Genomic DNA, 17,655 nt, shown 5'->3' with positions numbered 1-17,655 from the left:
ACAGTGCTGACTTAAACCTCTGCAATGGGAAAGGAAACCGCTGTCTCAATTCAGACCTCAGTGAAGAGAGTTGAACTTCTTGATCAACTGCAATTCAGTGTTTTCACATGGAGTCCCGCTTTTAAGTTCCTTTCCCCAAGTATGGCCAGTAACTGGGGGCCTGGTTTGTGAACCCCTTGGACACACTCATTTAATCCCCCCTCACCCATGAGTTGTCCACCTCCAACTGCTGTTGCCCCACACTCTCTGCTCCTTAACTCCATAGATTTTCGATGCACAGCAGTATCTCGGTTTAAGAACAGCTCTGTTTGCGAACTATTCGGTTTACGAACTCCGCAAAACCGGAAGTAGTGTCCCGGTTTGCAAACTTTACCTCGGTCTAAGAGCGGAAGGGATGCGGGTGGCGCTGTGGGTTAAACCACAGAGCATAGGGCTTGCTGATCAGAAGATCGGCGGTTCGAATCCCCGCGACGGGGTGAGCTCCTGTTGCTCGGTCCCAGCTCCTGCCCACCTAGCAGTTTGAAAGCACGTCAAAGTGCAAGTAGATAAATAGGTACCGCTCTGGCGGGAAGGTAAACGGCGTTTCCGTGCGCTGCTCTGGTTCGCCAGAAGCAGCTTAGTCATGCTGGCCACATGACCTGGAAGCTGTACGCCGGCTCCCTCAGCCAGTAAAGCGAGATGAGCGCCGCAACCCCAGAGTTGCCCGCGACAGGACCTAATGGTCAGGGGTCCCTTTACCTTTACCTAAGAATGGAAGGAAGCCGAATGGTGGAAGGGCACCGGTGGCGGGAAGCCTCATTAGGGAAAGTGTGCCTTGGTTTAAGAACGGTTTCGGTTTAAGAATGGACTTCTGGAACGGATTAAGTTTGTAAACCGAGGTACCACTGTACAGGGAATCTCCATGCTTCCATTCAAGCCCAACACAAGGGGTAATCTGCTCCCACAGGGCTCACTGCAATCCGGAAGCATAGGCAGGCAGGGAGGCTGCAGAAATGTTTCCTGGGAAGAAGAGCCTACACAGCAAACCCTCGACCACCTCGCAACAGTCAGAGGAGCTCAAAATCCCACTATAAAGTTCCCTGAGAACAGGCAGAAAAATGGGAGTCTCGGCTTTTGCAGAAGGGGGGGGGGGACCATAGCTCAGTGGTTAGAGAATCTGCCTTGCATGCAAAAGGTCCCTGGTTCAATCCTCACGGGCATTTCCAGGTAGGCCTGGGAGAGAGACACCCCCCCCCCGCCTGCCTGAAACCTGCTGCTGCCAGTCAGTGCAGACAATATTGGACAAGATGGACCAACCGTCTGATTCATTATAAGGCAGGTTCCTACGTTCCTAAAACTTTCAAGAAAATGGAGGGCAAATTTTAGCACACTGCTGATCCTTAACCCTGACAACAGAGCAAAGGCAGGTGGGGGAGGGGGGGTACAAGGCTCCACTTGGGACTCAGCTACATTTGTAAAGAAGGAGCGATTTGAACGTGTTATAAACATGCAACACCAGATGGCGCCAGAGAGCAGACAATTTTTTTCCATGCGGTTTTCCATAGAGGTTTTCTCCCCCCCCCTTTTATTATAATTTCTTACCTATTTATAGTGTTTTTCCCCCTGTGTGTAGACCCACCCGCTGTAACCTTGCACCCCGCAAAACATTGCTGTTAGCGGAATTGCTGTTGGCTAGAACTGATAGGAGGCAGCATTAAAGACAGCCTTCCCATAAGAATTTAAGACCAGGTCAATGGTCCGTCTAGTCCAGCATCCTGTTCTCACAGTGGCCAACCAGGGAAACCTGCAAGCAGGATTTGGGCATGAGAGCACCCTCCCCTCCTGCGATTTCCAGCAATTGGCATTCAGAGGCATTTGGTGGCTACTGCTGCCCCCTTGCAGAAGGTCCATAGTTTAGCCATTGGTTGGGGATGATGGGAATTGCAGTGCAAAACTGCTGGAAGACACCAGGTTGGGAAGGCTGGTTAAGAGTTTCCCTAGTCCTACAGCACAGAGTCACGCAGCTTTAATAGCAATGCTCTATCCCCAGGGAAACCCAGTATTTTGCGGGTCTGCGATGGGCATGGATGGCTCACGAGTACAGGGAATTCCTCGGCACTTCCTAGTAAACTACAGTTCCCAGGATGCTTTGGGTAAAAGCTGAAATCAAGTCCATATAAATGTAGAATGCAGATACATCCGAAACTGTGGATGTATGAGATGCAACTGTGTATGAGATGCAACAGGTAATTCCCAAATCAATGGGTTCAGAAGGGCAGGATTTCGAGGCCTTACTGAGATTAGCAGTCTCTGGCCTCGCTCCTTCTTAAGCTGCACACACTGTAAATAGACTTTCAGATTTGGTAGCAGAAGCCAAGAATTGTCTGGCTGGATTGGACCAGTGGTGCTCATCTAAGCCTGCATCCCCCTTCCAACAGCAGCCAGCAGCTTATGGAACACAGAGGTAGACTGCTCCTGGAGAGAGAGGTTCTGTTTTACTATCAGCAATAACAGTATTTTCCCACAGGTCTTCAAAGTCTCTTTCCGTCCCCCCTTGCAAAGCTGAAGCTTCAATTGCTTGGAGAAAGGAGGGGTGCAAGAGTGTTCAACAATGGATTCTTTCAGACCTGGTGGCAGTGAGTTCCACTGGCACACACCCTATATCTTATGATTTGCACGTGCACCCGCGCACATATTGTGAGCAACGCGCGTTTGCCCAACCCAAAATCCTTCCCACCCTTTCTCTCCCCCCCACCCCCATCGTCCACGGACCAAGACGCTGTTCCATCTCCCCACTCCCGGGCGTCACACTAACAACCCACAGCCCCTCCCCGCCTCCTTCCCTAACCGGCGCTCCGCACGCACACACAACCCACAAACCCCGGGAGAGAACCCAGGAGTCCGAGCCTTGCCCTCCCCGGCCCCAAGAGCTTGCCCTGTGTAACCGACAAGAAGGACCCGGGTGGACGGGCCAGTGGGGTGGCTGGCTTGAAGTTCAAGGGGTGGGCTGGAGAGGGGAGCGGCGACTCATCGGTTGCTCAAGACGAACCGCCAGAGCCCAGAAGGGGAAAACGGCGAGGCGAGATTCCCCGGGTTTCGAAGGCGCACAGGCAAGGCTCCTCTGGCATTTCTCGCAAGTCCATTAATAAAACCGCAGAGAAACCGACACGTCGGTCTCGCGATCCCTTTACAGCCATTCTGGGCTTAAAGCCCCCGCTTTCCCCTTTCAAAAAATGAAATAAATCTTTGCTCTCCGGTGGACAACACAAGATATGGGTGGTGGGGGTGGGGGGGACCGACCAGAAACACAGGCAGACGATACAGAAGCCCCTCCCGCCACGCCGCTCTCCAATATCGTTGCAGAAGGACCCTCCCCCCCCCCCCCAAGGCAGCCACGCGTTTACACCGCTGCAACTCGTCGGGTGCACCAGGATCGCAGCCTTGATGCGCGCGCCCCGCATCCCCAAAACCACACTAGAGAAGCGGGGGAGGAATAAATCGCGACGGCTCGCCCCCTCCTCCCATTTTAACCCTTTCACGCCCACTCAACAGAACCACGGTACGTACGGACCTTTCCTCGCGCGAAGCCCCCTCCCCTTGCAAAGCCCCCCCCCCACCACCACCTCGAGTCTCCTTCGCCCCCGAACCTATTGGATAGATCAACCCAGCACCTCCCCCGAGCAGGATCGGACCGGATCCCCGCGCAGGGGTGTCCGGCAAAGGCCCCCGATGGGCCGGACAATGGGGCTCCCTCCCTCTCTCTCACCAGCTGGTCCTCCGGAGCCGCGTCGCCGCCTCCAGCCTCGCCATCGCCCTGCTTGCTCGGGGACTCGGCGGCGAGGCGCAGCGCCTGCCGGACGCGGCGCTCCTGGCGCTCGCGGAGCAGATGCAGCTCGCACAAGCCGGCCAAGGTGCCCTCCAGCCAGCCGCGGAGCCGGCTCCGCTCCGGGCTGGCGGGGAAAGAGAACGCCCGGATCATTCTCCTCCGTTGGACGGGTAGACGGAGCGCGGCGCCGGGTGCGAGTCCTGCTCTGCCAAGCGCAGCAGCGCTAAAGCGACCCCCGGGTGCGCTCCGGCCGCTGCAGCTCCGGCGCTGTCACCACCTCATCTGCATAGCAACGCTCATTGGCCAGTCTGCCGGGGCTGATTTGCATGCGCAGCCCTCCATTGGGCGGCCCCGGGTTCCGTGGCCGAACCTCCCATTCAAACAATTGGACCCTCGCTCACCCTGCCGGGTTTTTTTTGCATAATATCCCTTCCAAAGAAGCCATTGGCTCGCCGGGCTCCGCTTTATTTTACAAAGCCACGCCCCTCCTGCCCGGTCTTATTGGGACCCCGTGGTTGAGTTTCACTGGCCTGGCCGCGCCCAGAGTTAGAAACCCCGGCCTACCTGATGTTCGACGTTTGCATGGCCACGCCCTGAAGCCGAGCCATTGGCTGTGCTCCCTTGGTTTCTGCAGTTTGGCCCCGCCTTCGAGCCAAGCCATTGGCCGGCGGGCAGAAGGCGATCTGCATAGCCGCGCCCTGGAGCCGAGCCATTGACTCACCTGCGGTGCCTTATCTGCATGGTAACCCCCGCCCCAGGAATGTTTCAGCCACTCGCCATTGGTTCGCCCAACCCACCTTATCTGCATAGCCACGCCCTCCCACTTGCTCCATTGGCTGGCTGGTCCTAAATTACCTACGCAGCCACGCCCACCGTTCAAGCCATTGACGTTCCAGAGCTCCCTTGCTGGAAATGAAAGTCAATCATTGACACTAATTCTGTTTCAAAGCTTCCATGAACTCATCTGTCGTCTCGAAATTCCTTTTATTTTTCCTTCTTCATTCCAACTCCCTGTTGCCGGAGTGTTACATTTGATTTGCTCATATGCCTAACCCCGCCCCCCCCCATATTAATATTGCTTTGCAATTAATAGGCAGGATCTCCGTCCTGGCCATGTCCCGCCTCCTCATTGATAAAATAGTTACCCCGCCCACCAGCGCTTGTGCGCTTTGAACTCTGCTTTGCACTCCCACCCATCTAGCAGTACCCACCCCACCCCGCCCTGCCCACCATGAATGGAGGAAGCGCTGGGAAGCCCAGATTCGTTTTCCTCCAGGGCTTTCGCACCGCCAACTTTCCTCGCCCATCGGCCTCAGTCCATTTTCTCCCAAGTTCTGCAGAAAGTGCAATTCTGCGTCAAGTGTAAGAGAAAGAGGTGAGAGACGCCGAACGCCCCTGGGATGGGTGGTTGAGTGACTGTTTTGGGATGGATTCTCTTAATCCCTTAAAAGACGATGGGGAAAACACGTAGGGAACACGCAACTTAGCAGGAGACTAGCATCTAACACCCACACTCAAACACATCCCTCTCTCCAGAAAAATTAAAGAATTGCAGGGTTGGAAGGGACCTCACTGGTCATCTAGTCCGACCCCCTGTATTGCAATCCTTAGGGAGCAAAGCAAGGACACAAGTGTCCTGAGGGCCTGATAGGAAGAGCATGAGGGCCGCATCAGCCCTTTGGCCTGAGGTCCCCTGCCTCTGGCCTGGTATATCCCTCTTACCTGATCTTCCTAAGTGTGTTTGGCTGGGGGGGGGGGGTTGCTGAATTGTAGTCCAAAACATCTAGACGGCTTCTCATTGGCAAGCGCTGGCACATACCGTCCCATTTTCACAATCCTGGCTCAAAGGAGGAGATTGTAATCCAGGAATAAGATTTTAATTCCCCCCCCCCCCAATTCTGGATGGGACGTGGATGGCGCTGTGGTCTAAACCACAGAGCCTAGGGCTTGCCGGTCAGAAGGTCGGTGGTTCGAATCACCGTGACAGGGTGAGCTCCCGTTGCTCGGTCCCTGCTCCTGCCAACCTAGCAGTTCGGAAGCACATCAAAGTGCAAGTAGATAAATAGGTACTGCTCTGGCGGGAAGATAAACGGCGTTTCCGTGCGCTGCTCTGGTTCGCCAGAAGCGGCTTAGTCATGCTGGCCACATGACCCAGAAGCTGTACGCCAGCTCCCTCGGCCTGTAAAGCAAGATGAGCACCGCAACCCCAGAGTCATCCACGACTGGAACTAATGGTCAGGGGTCCCTTTACCTTTACCTTTATTCTGGATATTGTGCCAACTTTCAAGAGGAAGCTGAGTCTCACAGATAAGCAGTTCAAAAATTATATATATAAATAATTTGGGATAACTTGCTCAGTGGAAGAAGTACAGAATGCTACTCGGCCACAACTTGCTCTGCTTTGTCTGTCTTGCTCGAGCAGCTTTGAACAGTACACCTTTTGCTGGACACGGGGTGGGGGGGTGGGGGTGGGATTGTGTCGGTATCAAGGCCTGTTCTTAGCAAGCAGACCCTTTCGAAAGGCTGGCTACCAGATCTGTAGTGAACGTGTGTGAGCCTTGGGACACCCTGCTGTTTTGGTGGGCCTGGTCTTAGCCATTGCTTGCTGACCATCTTTCCAAGAAGGATGGGTGGGTGGGTGGGTGGGTGTGTTGGGGGGGGGGAGTCCTAGCCATCCGAGGATGGTCCTAAAAACACGCAAGGGCACAGCGGCGATGGCCCAAACGTCGGGGAGAAAGGGGGCTGGCAGATGTGACAGTGACGGGGGAACGGAGCGCAACAATGGTTTATAAATGGTTGTGATAATAATAGTGCGAGGATGGTAGCCATGGTGATGGGGACGGTGGTAGCCATGACAATGGGAGGTGGGGGTGGGGGTGGCAGCTGGCAACAGGGGCAGTGAAAAATAGCAGAGGCGGCTGTGGCGAATTTTTTTTTTTAAAAAAAAAAAACACCACAAAAAATAATCCCGCAGTAGCTGCAAGGCCAGGAGTGGCTCCTCGTGAGCTGTGGTGAAAGGGGGAGGGTGCACTCCCTTTTCCCACCGCTTCATGGTGAGCATGTCTTCTCTCAGTGTGCTGGGAAGTCATTCCTGGGCTTTGCTTTTGCTAATTTTATCAGCTGTGGGAAAGGAGTGAAGCCCAGTAAAGGCGAAGGAGCTTCAAAGAGCTGACCCACAGAGCATAATAATAATAATAATAATAATAATAATAATAATAATATTTATACCCCACCCATCTGGCTGGGTTTCCCCAGCCACTCTGGGCAGCTCTCAACAGAATATTAAAAACACAATAAAACATCAAACATTAAAGAATTAGATATCCCACTTTATCACTACCTGAAGGAGTCTCAAAGCGGCTAACATTCTCCTTTTCCCTTCCTCCCCCACAACAAACACTCTGTGAGGTGAGTGGGGCTGAGAGACTTCAGAGAAGTGTGACTAGCCCAAGGTCACCCAGCAGCTGCATGTGGAGGAGAGGGGACGCGAACCCGGTTCACCAGATTACGAGTCCACTGCTCTTAACCACTACACCAAACTGGCTCTCCAATCGGACTTCGTCAGTCTTCCAAAAAACGTTCGCAAAGGGTTTGTGGTGTTCAGAAGCCAAAACGTACAAGTACCAAGGCATTCGAGAACCAAGATATGACTGCAAAATGAAATTAGACCAAATGGCAAAGAAGTGATCTAGAGCACCTTGCCTCTGGGCACTTTTAGTGTGAAGGTTCGTCCATCTAGGCCAGGCATAGGCAAGCTCCAGCCCTGGCTTCCCTAAACAGGACTGCCTTCAGATATCTTCTAGAACTTGTCTGGTAGTTGTTTTTCTCTTTGACATCTGGTGGGAGGGTGCCACTACTGAGAAGGCCCTCTGCCTGGTTCCCTGTAACTTGGCTTCTCGCAGTGAGGGAACCGCCAGAAGGCCCTCAGAGCTGGACCTCAGTGACCAGGATGAACGATGGGGGTGGAGACGCTCCTTCAGGTACACTGGGCATTGGCCACACAAGCGACACATCAGTTCTTGGGGGTTTCTTTCTTTAAAACCTTAAGAATCTTGGAATTGTAGACCTGGGAAGAAACCCCCATTTAGTCCAACCCCCTACAATGCAATGGGAGGTTACTGCCACATGCTCTGTGTGGGGCCACCGTTGAAGCAAACCTACAAATTTTAACTGCATGAAATGTGGGGCGACTTTGCGCACACATTGTGGGCGTGCGGTATCGTTTTCATTTATTTTACTCGGTAAGATTTACGTGGCGCTTTCTTCGTAAGCCGCCGCTTTGCGGTTTTATCACGATCGGGTGGAGTTTACAGGTTGCGATATGAACAAACCAAAACAAATCTGCAAATATTTCCATGTGGTTAAATGAAACGATATACTGTATTCGGAATAAAACGTGGGTAAACAGGGAGACACGGTATTTATCAAAACATTTAGGTCGTAAAATTTGTACGCCGCTTGATTGTAAAAAGAAAAAGGGGGGTTTCCTGAAAACTGCTGTAGGAGCCAAGAAGGCGCCTTTTGTATATCAAAATATAGTGGTTTACGAGGATGTAGATACAATTAGTAATTTAAAACCAAATATGCATAATAAAATTACACATCTGGGTAGGCGTGCCTAAAGAAGTTTTTAGCATGGACCAGAAATAATACAGCAAAGGCCAATATAAATGGGCAGGGAGTTTTAGAGAATTGTGCTGCCACAATGAAGGACTGACTCATTGCAAGTTTAATTATCTAATTAAACTGCAAAAGTGACAGTTCTGCAGACCTGGTGAATTTTAGCTAGGCAGCCTAGCCCTCAACAGTGCCCTTGAACACATGCAGAGTGCATTTCTCACACCGTTGCATATCTGCTGCCTGACACCAGGGACGGGGGATGATTTTAAATCTGCGGCAGTTTCTGCAGTAACTCTGAGTGACGCTGGTGGGTTTGTTGGAATCCCGCAAGCAATATCTTTTTTTAAAACAGCTCATCGCCTGATGGGCTGCAGCGCCACAATCAGATTCTTTAAACAGATGCACACAGTGCCGGTAAAAAAGCACACAGGTCCCCCCCCCCCAAGCCTTGCAAATGTTATTATCTGTGTTCCACTGTTGCTATAGCCACACAAGTCACAGCAACTCCAGAGTAGCCACATTGCCATCTATGGAATTGTTCCAGGAGAGGTTGGCGGATCGCAGGCAGCCACAGAATGCTCAAGGGCTGGATCATTTGCTTCAACACAGCCTCTGCCAACCAGCTGTTTGGGACTACAACTCCCATCAACCCCTGTGTGGTAGATGAGGCTCATGGGAGTTGTAGTCCAAACCAGCTGGAGGATGCCAGTTTAGCAAAGCCTAGATTAACATATTCTTTGTGTGTGTGTGTGTGTGTGTGTGTGTGTGTGTGTGTTACGCTGTTATGTGTTTTTGACAAAGTCACTTATTTAAGATTTATATTCATTGTGCGTTTTTAGTTGCCTCTGTTTTAATTTATGCCTTGGGTTCTGCACTGGGGGGAAAGGTGTGGTTTAAATAAAATAGGGCTTGCACATTTGGAAAGCTAAGCAGGTTCTGCTTTGGTTTCAAATTGGATGGGAGACCGTGTTTTGAAATTACTGCATTGCCAGGGGTTGGACAGTCGATGACCCTCGGAGATCCCTTCCAACTCTTACGTTCCCATGATTCTATGAAAATGATTACAAAATTGAGGCTCAAATTCTGGGACAGACTTTCCTTAAAACGGCTGTAGGAGCCAAGAAGGCGCCTTTTTCATTTCAAAACAGAATTGGAGGAGTGCGGAGGAGAGCAAAATGCTTGAAAAGAAGCGCTTTTGTAGCTCAGTGTCAGAGCACTTGCTTGGCATGTAGAAGGTTCAGTCCCTGGTATCTCTGTTTGGGGCTAGAAAGACTCCCTTTTTGAAACCCTGGAGGGCCACTGCCAGTCACTGTCCACAGTACTAAACTAGATGGACAGTTGCTCTGATTCTGTGCCGGAGTTCCTATCTTTAATCTGCTACTTCGGTTGGTTTGATCAGGGTGATAAAGGAGGCGGTTTGTTCCTTGGGTCTAAATTATCTTAGTTGTCCTTCAGAATCATACTGCTACACGTCACCCCACTCTCTGAGCGGTTGGAGACTGCAGGGGTTCCAGGAAAGTAGCCCTTTGAATATGCCAATTTGGCACAACTTTCTGCGGTGCCTGCTAGCCAGCAGGAAGGCAGAAGAGTTCTGCCAAGCCATGATGTTCCTGGAGGAAGCCCTTCTTAAGATGCCATGGCACGTGCCTTGATGAAAGCAGCTCCACCCCTTCCCCCTTGAGGGCTAGAAACTTTTGCTTGAAAATAAACAAGAGATTGAGAGAAATGTGAACACCTTTGGCAAGGTGTGGTGTTGCCAGAGTTTTCCCTTTATGTTGTCACAAGGCCACAAAGTCCTCTACTGAGTGAGGTCTGGTTCCCCAACAAATTAATAATAATAATAATAATAATAATAATAATTATTATTATTATTATTATTATTATTATACTCGCTCATCTGGCTGGGTTTCCCCAGCCACTCTGGGCGGCTCCCAACAGAATATTAAAAACACAATAAAACATGAAACATTAAAAACTTCCCTAAACAGGGCTGCCTTCAGATGTCTTCTAAAAGTCAGATAGTTGTTTATTTCCTCAACATCTGGTGGGAGGGTGTTCCACAGGGCGGGCGCCACTACCAAGAAGCCCTTTGGCCTGGTTCCCTGTAACCTCACTTCTCGCAGTGATGCAATCACCAGAAGGCCCTTGGCGCTGGATCTCAGTGTCCAGGCTGAACGATGGGGGTGGAGACATTCCTTCAGTTATACTGGGCCGAGGCCGTTTAGGGCTTTAAAGGTCAGCACCAACACTTTGAATTGTGCTCGGAAATGTACTGGGAGCCAATGTAGCTCTTTCAGGACCGGTGTTATATGGCCTCAGTGGCCACTCCCAGTCACCAGTCTAGCTGCCGCATTCTGGATTAATGGTAATTTCTGGGTCACCTTCAAAGGTAGCCCCACGTAGAGCACATTGCAGTAGTCCAAGCGGGAGATAACCAGAGTGTGGGATGTAAAACACAGGAGCAGTCAAATACAACATTGCTAGAGTGGACATAGAAGGGGAACTCTAGGCCAGCCAGTCGGAACTTGCTGTTTCTCCTGGGCTGGGATGGACTTCCTCTGTGTAACTGGAGATGGGTGTAGCCTCACCTGGGCAGGTTAACAGAAAACCACAGGGGCCAGACTCCATCTTTCTCTTTTGGATCGGCTTCTCAACAGAGCAGCATCTAGTTAGGGGAAAGATGCTCTCTTGGCCTCCAGCCAAGAGAGAACAAAGGGGCTTTCTCCCGTAAGGAGATAGTCTCCACATGTATACTATTTTCTAAGCTAAAAGTCTGCCTTCTGGGATCCTTTTGTGAACAGGACGTCTGTAAGTAAACTCTTTTTTATGCTTTTATAGAAGACTGCGTAGCGTCTTATTTTGAGAGGGATTAAAAGGGGAATATACCAGGACATTATTAAAAGAGACTCTAGCGAGCCCGAGCAAGCTATCCGCTGTGTGTGTTTAAAAAAGGGAATGTTAACTCTGCTGGTATTGTTGAACTTGTAAACACAAGTTGGAATAGGATATCTTAAACAATATATCCTCTCCTGCATCCCTAAACAGTCCCACACAGAGCATGTACCACTCTGGCCAGACAGTCTGCGGGCAGGAAGGGTCTCAGCCGGCGTAGCAGATGGAGCTGGCAGACAGCTGCCCTGGACACAGAATTCACCTGCGCCTCCATGGACAGGTGTGAGTCCAAAATGACTCCCAGGCTGCACACCTGGTCCCATTCAGGACCAGGGAGTCCTCCACACCTGTCCGCCTCCTGTCCCCCAAAAACAGTACTTCTGTCTTGTCAGGATTCAACCTCAATGTGTTAGCCGCCATCCATCCTCCAACCGCCTCACAAAGGACCTTTACCGCCTTCACTGGTTCCGATTTAAAAGAGAGGTAGAGCTGGGTATCATCCGCATACTGATGAACACCCAGCTCAAACCCCCTGATGATCTCTCCCAGCGGCTTAGATGTTAAAAACCCAAGGCCTTCTTCACGCCTTGCTTGACCGTGTCACTCGCAAGGGCATAGAGGACCGGATCCAGAGCACTGTTGAGGCTGGACGCAGCCAGAGAGAGAGAGAAGGGGAGCTGGAGAAGTTGCTCGAGGGCGCAGATGGAGCAGCAGTCCAGAAAGGTGGCAGCCAAGCTCCGAACCAGCAGCAGGAGGTGGTAGGGGGCAAAGCAAAGCAGGAAGATGGCACTGATGCCCAGGGAGAGGCTCCTAACTTTGGCCTTCTTCCAGGCCAGCAGGGCCTCGCTGCCTCGCACCATTCGGACAATCTTCAGGTAGGAGACTGCTAGGATGAGGAGAGGGAAAGCAAAGCCAGTGGCGACCCGGAAGTAGTTGAACTTGGCCACGCCGGGCTGCAAGGGGTAGCTGTCGTAGCAGGAGGGGTCCTATTGGTCAATGCCAGTGTCTGGAGGCCGCCGGAGGACAGCACAACAGCCAGGTGGAGCAGAAAGACCAGCAGGGCCACAGAAGTGCTGGCCACGGCCGCAGAGGTTTGGCTGGGCTGCCCCCAGGAGCCGAAAGGCTGCACCACGGCCCGGTAGCGCTCCACCGAGTTGGCGCATAGCAAGAAGATGCTGACATACATGTTGGAGTAGAAGACGAAGCCGGCCACATGGCAGGCCACGCCACCGAGAGTCCACCGGTGGCCGTGGAACACGTAGAGCATCCATAGAGGCAGGGTGGAGAGATAGAGCAGGTCAGAGAACAAGAGGTTCAGCAGGTAGACAGCCAGAACGTTGCCACGGCGCATCTGGCCCACGAGTGGCCGCAGCGTCAGCCCATTAGTGGTCAAGCCCAGCACGAAGATGGCGCCGTAGAGAGAGACCACGAGGGTCTGGCCGGTCCGAAAGTCCACGTCGCAGCGGGATGCGTTGGCTGGGCAGAGGGAGCCGGGCGTGGCATTGGTGGTGCTGAGGGAAGAACCTAAAAGGGAAGGGGGGATTTCATATCGTGAGGGCCTTCTCGGTGGTGGCGCCCTCCCTGTGGAACACGCTCCCATCAGATGTCGAGGAGATAGATAATGCACAACTTTTAGGAAACATCTGAAGGCAGCCCTGGATCAAGAATGTTTTTGTTTTTTTAAAACACTTTTCAAATTTATACATTTTCATTAGTTTTATAATCAATCTGACATTTCAAAAAGTGACGTCCTTCCCCCTCTTTCTGCGGTTCCTTAAATTTATTTTTAAAAATATCTTCTGCAGGTCCAAATTCGTTTTAACTTGCTCATTAAATTGTCTACTGTAAATATGTACTCTTATAAACCTGCAGGTTGTTACAATAATCCTGCTAATGTTTTTATCTGTTTACAATTTATCTGTAAATATTCAATAAACCATTTCCATTCTTTTATTAAAAAAACTTTGTTATCTTGATTTCTTATTCTTCCGTTAAGTTTCGCCATTTCTGCTTAATTCCATAAGTTTTTGTATCCATTCTTCCTCTACTGGAAGTTTCTATTTTTATAAGTGTTGGAAGCTACCCAGAATGGCTGGGGAAGCCCAGACAGATGGGTGGAGTATAAATAACATAATTATTATTAATTATTATTATTATTACTCAACCACACCAGCCAAGTGCCCCTGGATACATGTCTCAAAACACATATTTTGGAGAGCACAAAAAATATAAGAAGAGTAGCTGGATCAGGCCAATGGGGGACCAGCATCTCTCACCACATGTGATAGCCATCAAGGTGAGTAGCCATTGATTGCCTCCTCCTCCATGTGTATAACCTTCTATCTCTCAGCCTAACCTACCCAAGTGCCAGATTTAGGTACAAGCTATAGCTTTGGACTCCACTCTCTTGTGGGCCCCAAAAAAATTAAAGAAAAAAAAACCTGTATATACATTTCCAAAATATAAGATAAAAAACAAATAAAATAAAACCTACATACAGCAACAGTGTTTTGTGTTGTGTTGTGTTGTGTTGTGTTGTGTTGTGTTGTGTTGTGTTGTGTTGTGTTGTGTTGTGTTGTGTCGGCTCCTATGATGTAAGTAATGGGCCCCCCACCTGCTAGCCTGCTCCCTAAAATATAACTGTTTTGCTCATTTCTATATTTAGGGACGCGGGTGGCGCTGTGGGTTAAACCACAGAGCCTAGGGCTTGCCAGTCATCGGAAGGTCAGCAGTTCGAATCCCCGCGACAGGGTGAGGTCCCGTTGCTCGGTCCCTGCTCCTGCCCACCTAGCAGTTCAAAAGCACGTCAAAGTGCAAGTAGATAAATAGGTACCACTCCGGCGGGAAGGTAAACGGCGTTTCCGTGCGCTGCTTTGGTTCTCCAGAAGCGGCTTAGTCATGCCAGCCACATGACCCGGAAGCTGTACACCGGCTCCCTTGGCCAATAAAGCGAGATGAGCGCCGCAACCCCAGAGTTGTCCGCGACAGGATCTAATGCTCAGGGGTCCCTTTACCTTTACCTATATATAGGGTGCCTACATTCTGCATAGACTGGTCGCATGGCAACATGCGCAAATGGCTTGAGATACCTATTAGGTCCATAAATTACTATATAGGATATATTCAACAACAAAAAAACAGCAACAATTTGTTGTTGGCAAAGGACAGCTGGACATATGAAGGGCCCCATTACCTTCAGTAGCTTAGGGCCTCATCAAACCTAAATCCGGCCCTGAACCTACCTCACAGGGTTGTTGGGAAGAGGAACACCATGTACACCACCTTGAGCTCCTTGGGTTGGATGAAAGGGGATGGCTCAGTGGGTTGAGCACAAGACTCTCAATCTCAGGGCAGTGGGTTCGAGACCCACGTTGGGCAAAAGATTCCTGGGTCGCACGGGGTTGGACTAGATGACCCTGGGGGTCCCCTTCCCACTCTATGATTGTGTCTCATCATGTTCAGTAAGGGCTCTTCTTTTCCTCCATGTCTGGGATAGGGAACCTGAAATATACTCGGAGTCAAGTGTGGATTTCATGCTCTTTATTCAGCTCATTGTAGCGAGGAATGCAGTTCCCCCAAAACGTCTGCTTTATATACACTATTTACACAATGGGCCCCACGTGATTGGCTAATTCCGGATACTCTTGCATGCCAATCGGGTTGCGGATTCACTTCCACCTGGAGCTGGATTGGGTGGCTCCTGTGGACCAATCAGACTTCTGCATTCTGGATCCTATTGTTCTAGGACCAATCAGACTGCTGCATTTTGGATCCCATTCAACTCAGTACATAACAGAACCTGTGGCCCTCCAGATATTGCCGTGCTCCAACTCCCAGCAGCCCCTGCAGTCAGCATAACCAATGGACAGGGGCATGATGGGGGATGTAGTCCGGAAACATCTGGAGGGGCATAGGCTGCTCACCTCTGCTCTGTGCTCTGTAGGCTGCTGAGACTAAGAGGCAAGGCAATGGGGTGCAATTTTGTGACAGCTCGGCGGATTTCAAAGGATGGCGGGCAGTGTGGCCTGCTGGTTGTTTCAGAAAGTGTGGACTACATGGAATTAGCTTTAAAATGTGAGCTAAATCCTAAACTATAGGGTGGGCTGAGAATGTGGGGGTGCTCAGCAACCCTCTCCCTTGTGCACCCCCCTAAAAAGCCCCAAACTTGTGAGGTTGTGGTTTGGGATGTGGAGAGATATTTGCTGGGTTAACCACCCTCAGTTTTGCTCAGCTCTGCTAATTGTTAATTCAAACAGCGACTGGGGGAGATTCCTTCCCTCTCCCTTGCTCTTCCCGTGCCAACCGCTGCAGTGAGCTGTGGATGCCCCGCAAAAGGGCCGTGATTAACTGCCAGGGACTCAATAACAGATACATCAACATCCCTGTGCCACCCCTGCCAAGTTCGGAAAGTTTAGTAGCCAGAGAATGGCAAAGAGTTGGGAGCCAAGATTTCTTGGGGGTGTCTCAAGATTAGGACACTAGTAATATTATCAGTTGGGACGCGGGTGGTGCTGTGGGTTAAACCACAGAGCCTAGGGCTTGCCGATCATCGGAAGGTCGGCGGTTCGAATCCCCGCGACGGGGTGAGGTCCCGTTGCTCGGTCCCTGCTCCTGCCAACCTAGCAGTTCGAAAGCACGTCAAAGTGCAAATAGATAAATAGGTACCGCTCCGGTGGGAAGGTAAACGGCGTTTCCGTGCGCTGCTCTGGTTCGCCAGAAGCGGCTTAGTCATGCTGGCCAGCTTCCAGGCCAATAAAGTGAGATGTGCGCCGCAACCCCAGAGTCGTCCACGACTGGACCTAATGGTCAGGGGTCCCTTTACCTTTACCTTTAGTATTATCAATGCTGAAGAAAGCTTCCCTTTAATGAAGCTCACACTGGGTGACCTTGGGCCAGACACCAGCTCTCAGCCTAGCCTACTTTGCAGGGTCGTTGTGAGGATAAAACAGGGAGGAGGAAAACAATGACTGCCTCATTGAGCTCCTTGGAAGAGAGGTAGACTATAAGTAGAAATATAACATCAAGTATAAAACAAAAACTAGTACTAGCTGCTTCTAAAGCCTTGCATAAACAGGAGGGTCTTAACTGATGCTGTGATGTCGACAGAGTCAGTTGCACTTGCCAGGGATGGATGGGGGGAAAGCTGTAGCTCAGTGTCAGAGCACCTGCCTTGCGTGCAGAAGGCCGTAGGTTCAATCCCAAATGGCATCTCCAGGTAGGGCTGGGAGAACCCTCCCTGAAATATTGAGCTAGAGCCTAGATCAGGCGTAGGCAACCTTCGGCCCTCCAGATGTTCGCGTCCCCTCTCCTCCACATGCAGCTGCTGGGTGACCTTGGGCTAGTCACACTTCTCTGAAGTCTCTCAGCCCCACTCACCTCACAGAGTGTTTGTTGTGGGGGAGGAAGGGAAAGGAGAATGTTAGCCGCTTTGAGACTCCTTTGGGTAGTGAAAAACAGGATATCAAATCCAAACTCTTCTTCTTCTTCTTCTTCTTCTCCTGCAGCCGATTGGAAGCCGCACCTCGGTTTTCAAACGGTTCCGGGAGTTGCATGGACTCCCAGAACACGTTATATTCAAGAACCAAGGTACCACTGTATACACCAACACAGCTTCCCAGGAGCATCAGGTCCTATTGGTCAATGCCAGTGTCTCGATTTAATGCAGTCCAAGGTTATTTTTTCATCTTCTTTTTCAAGATAAAAATCAGTTGAGCCCACAAACCCGTTATAAACGATGCATCCTTCTTCTCTTGGTATGTTTTACTAGTTGTGTTGTTGTTGTTGTTGTTGTTGTTGTTGTTGTCGTCGTCATCATCTTAGTAAATCACATAGCTGTATCCTAGCTTCTTCATTGGCAATTGTGACAACTTTTCTTAATCTTTTAAAAAACTATTCCCCCCCCCTTCCTCTGTTTTTTCTTTGGATATTAAAGTTCTGTAAATTGGGGGGGCGGGGTTGTCATCACGTACTTACCGTTCAAAAGTGGTACATCTGGGGAGGTGCTGTTTGCCCCGCCTGAAAGGGCAGAGCTGGCATTGGTGTAATCCAGACACATCTTCGGGCTCCCCTGAAAGAAGAGAGGGTGCCCAGGAGATCTCCGCGCTTCTCGCTTTCTGAGATGCAGGCAGTTGCACCAGACTCGGCGATAGCAGACACCAGACGAGAGATGAGAAAGAGAGAGAGAGACTTCTGCCACCTCCCACCCACTCCCCTGCTAATAGTTGAGCTGGTGAGATTCCAGAAAGCTGAGATTTTCACACACACACACAAACGCACGTCATTTGCACAGCGGAAAGAGGGACTTCCCAGAGGGCCGTGACGCACTCGGCTCCACATCT

At 50.7% G+C, this 17,655-nt stretch overlaps 2 protein-coding genes across 2 annotated transcripts in view; both read right to left on the bottom strand.

Annotated features, from left to right (window-relative positions):
• DACT3 (dishevelled binding antagonist of beta catenin 3) overlaps positions 1-3,969 on the bottom strand; it is a 40,768-nt gene extending 36,799 nt beyond the window's left edge. The window contains exon 1 of the mRNA XM_033158776.1: positions 3,746-3,969. Coding sequence (XP_033014667.1) covers positions 3,746-3,958 — 213 coding nt within the window. The 5' untranslated portion in view covers positions 3,959-3,969. The remainder of the gene's footprint in view (positions 1-3,745) is intronic.
• A 7,908-nt stretch (positions 3,970-11,877) lies between these two features.
• Positions 11,878-17,372, bottom strand: LOC117052049 (probable G-protein coupled receptor 132). The gene is made up of 3 exons (XM_033158775.1): positions 17,291-17,372; positions 12,348-12,841; positions 11,878-12,303 (listed from the first exon to the last, which is right to left on the bottom strand). The coding sequence occupies exons 1-3, from the start codon at positions 17,370-17,372 to the stop codon at positions 11,878-11,880; spliced, it is 1,002 nt and encodes a 333-aa protein (XP_033014666.1).
• Positions 17,373-17,655: the final 283 nt, after the last annotated feature.

Source organism: Lacerta agilis, chromosome 8 (genome assembly GCF_009819535.1).
Source record: "Lacerta agilis isolate rLacAgi1 chromosome 8, rLacAgi1.pri, whole genome shotgun sequence".
Classification (NCBI taxonomy): domain Eukaryota; kingdom Metazoa; phylum Chordata; class Lepidosauria; order Squamata; family Lacertidae; genus Lacerta; species Lacerta agilis.
The sequence above is the reverse complement of the archived record's forward strand: the minus strand, read 5'-3'. Positions and strand labels throughout refer to the sequence as shown.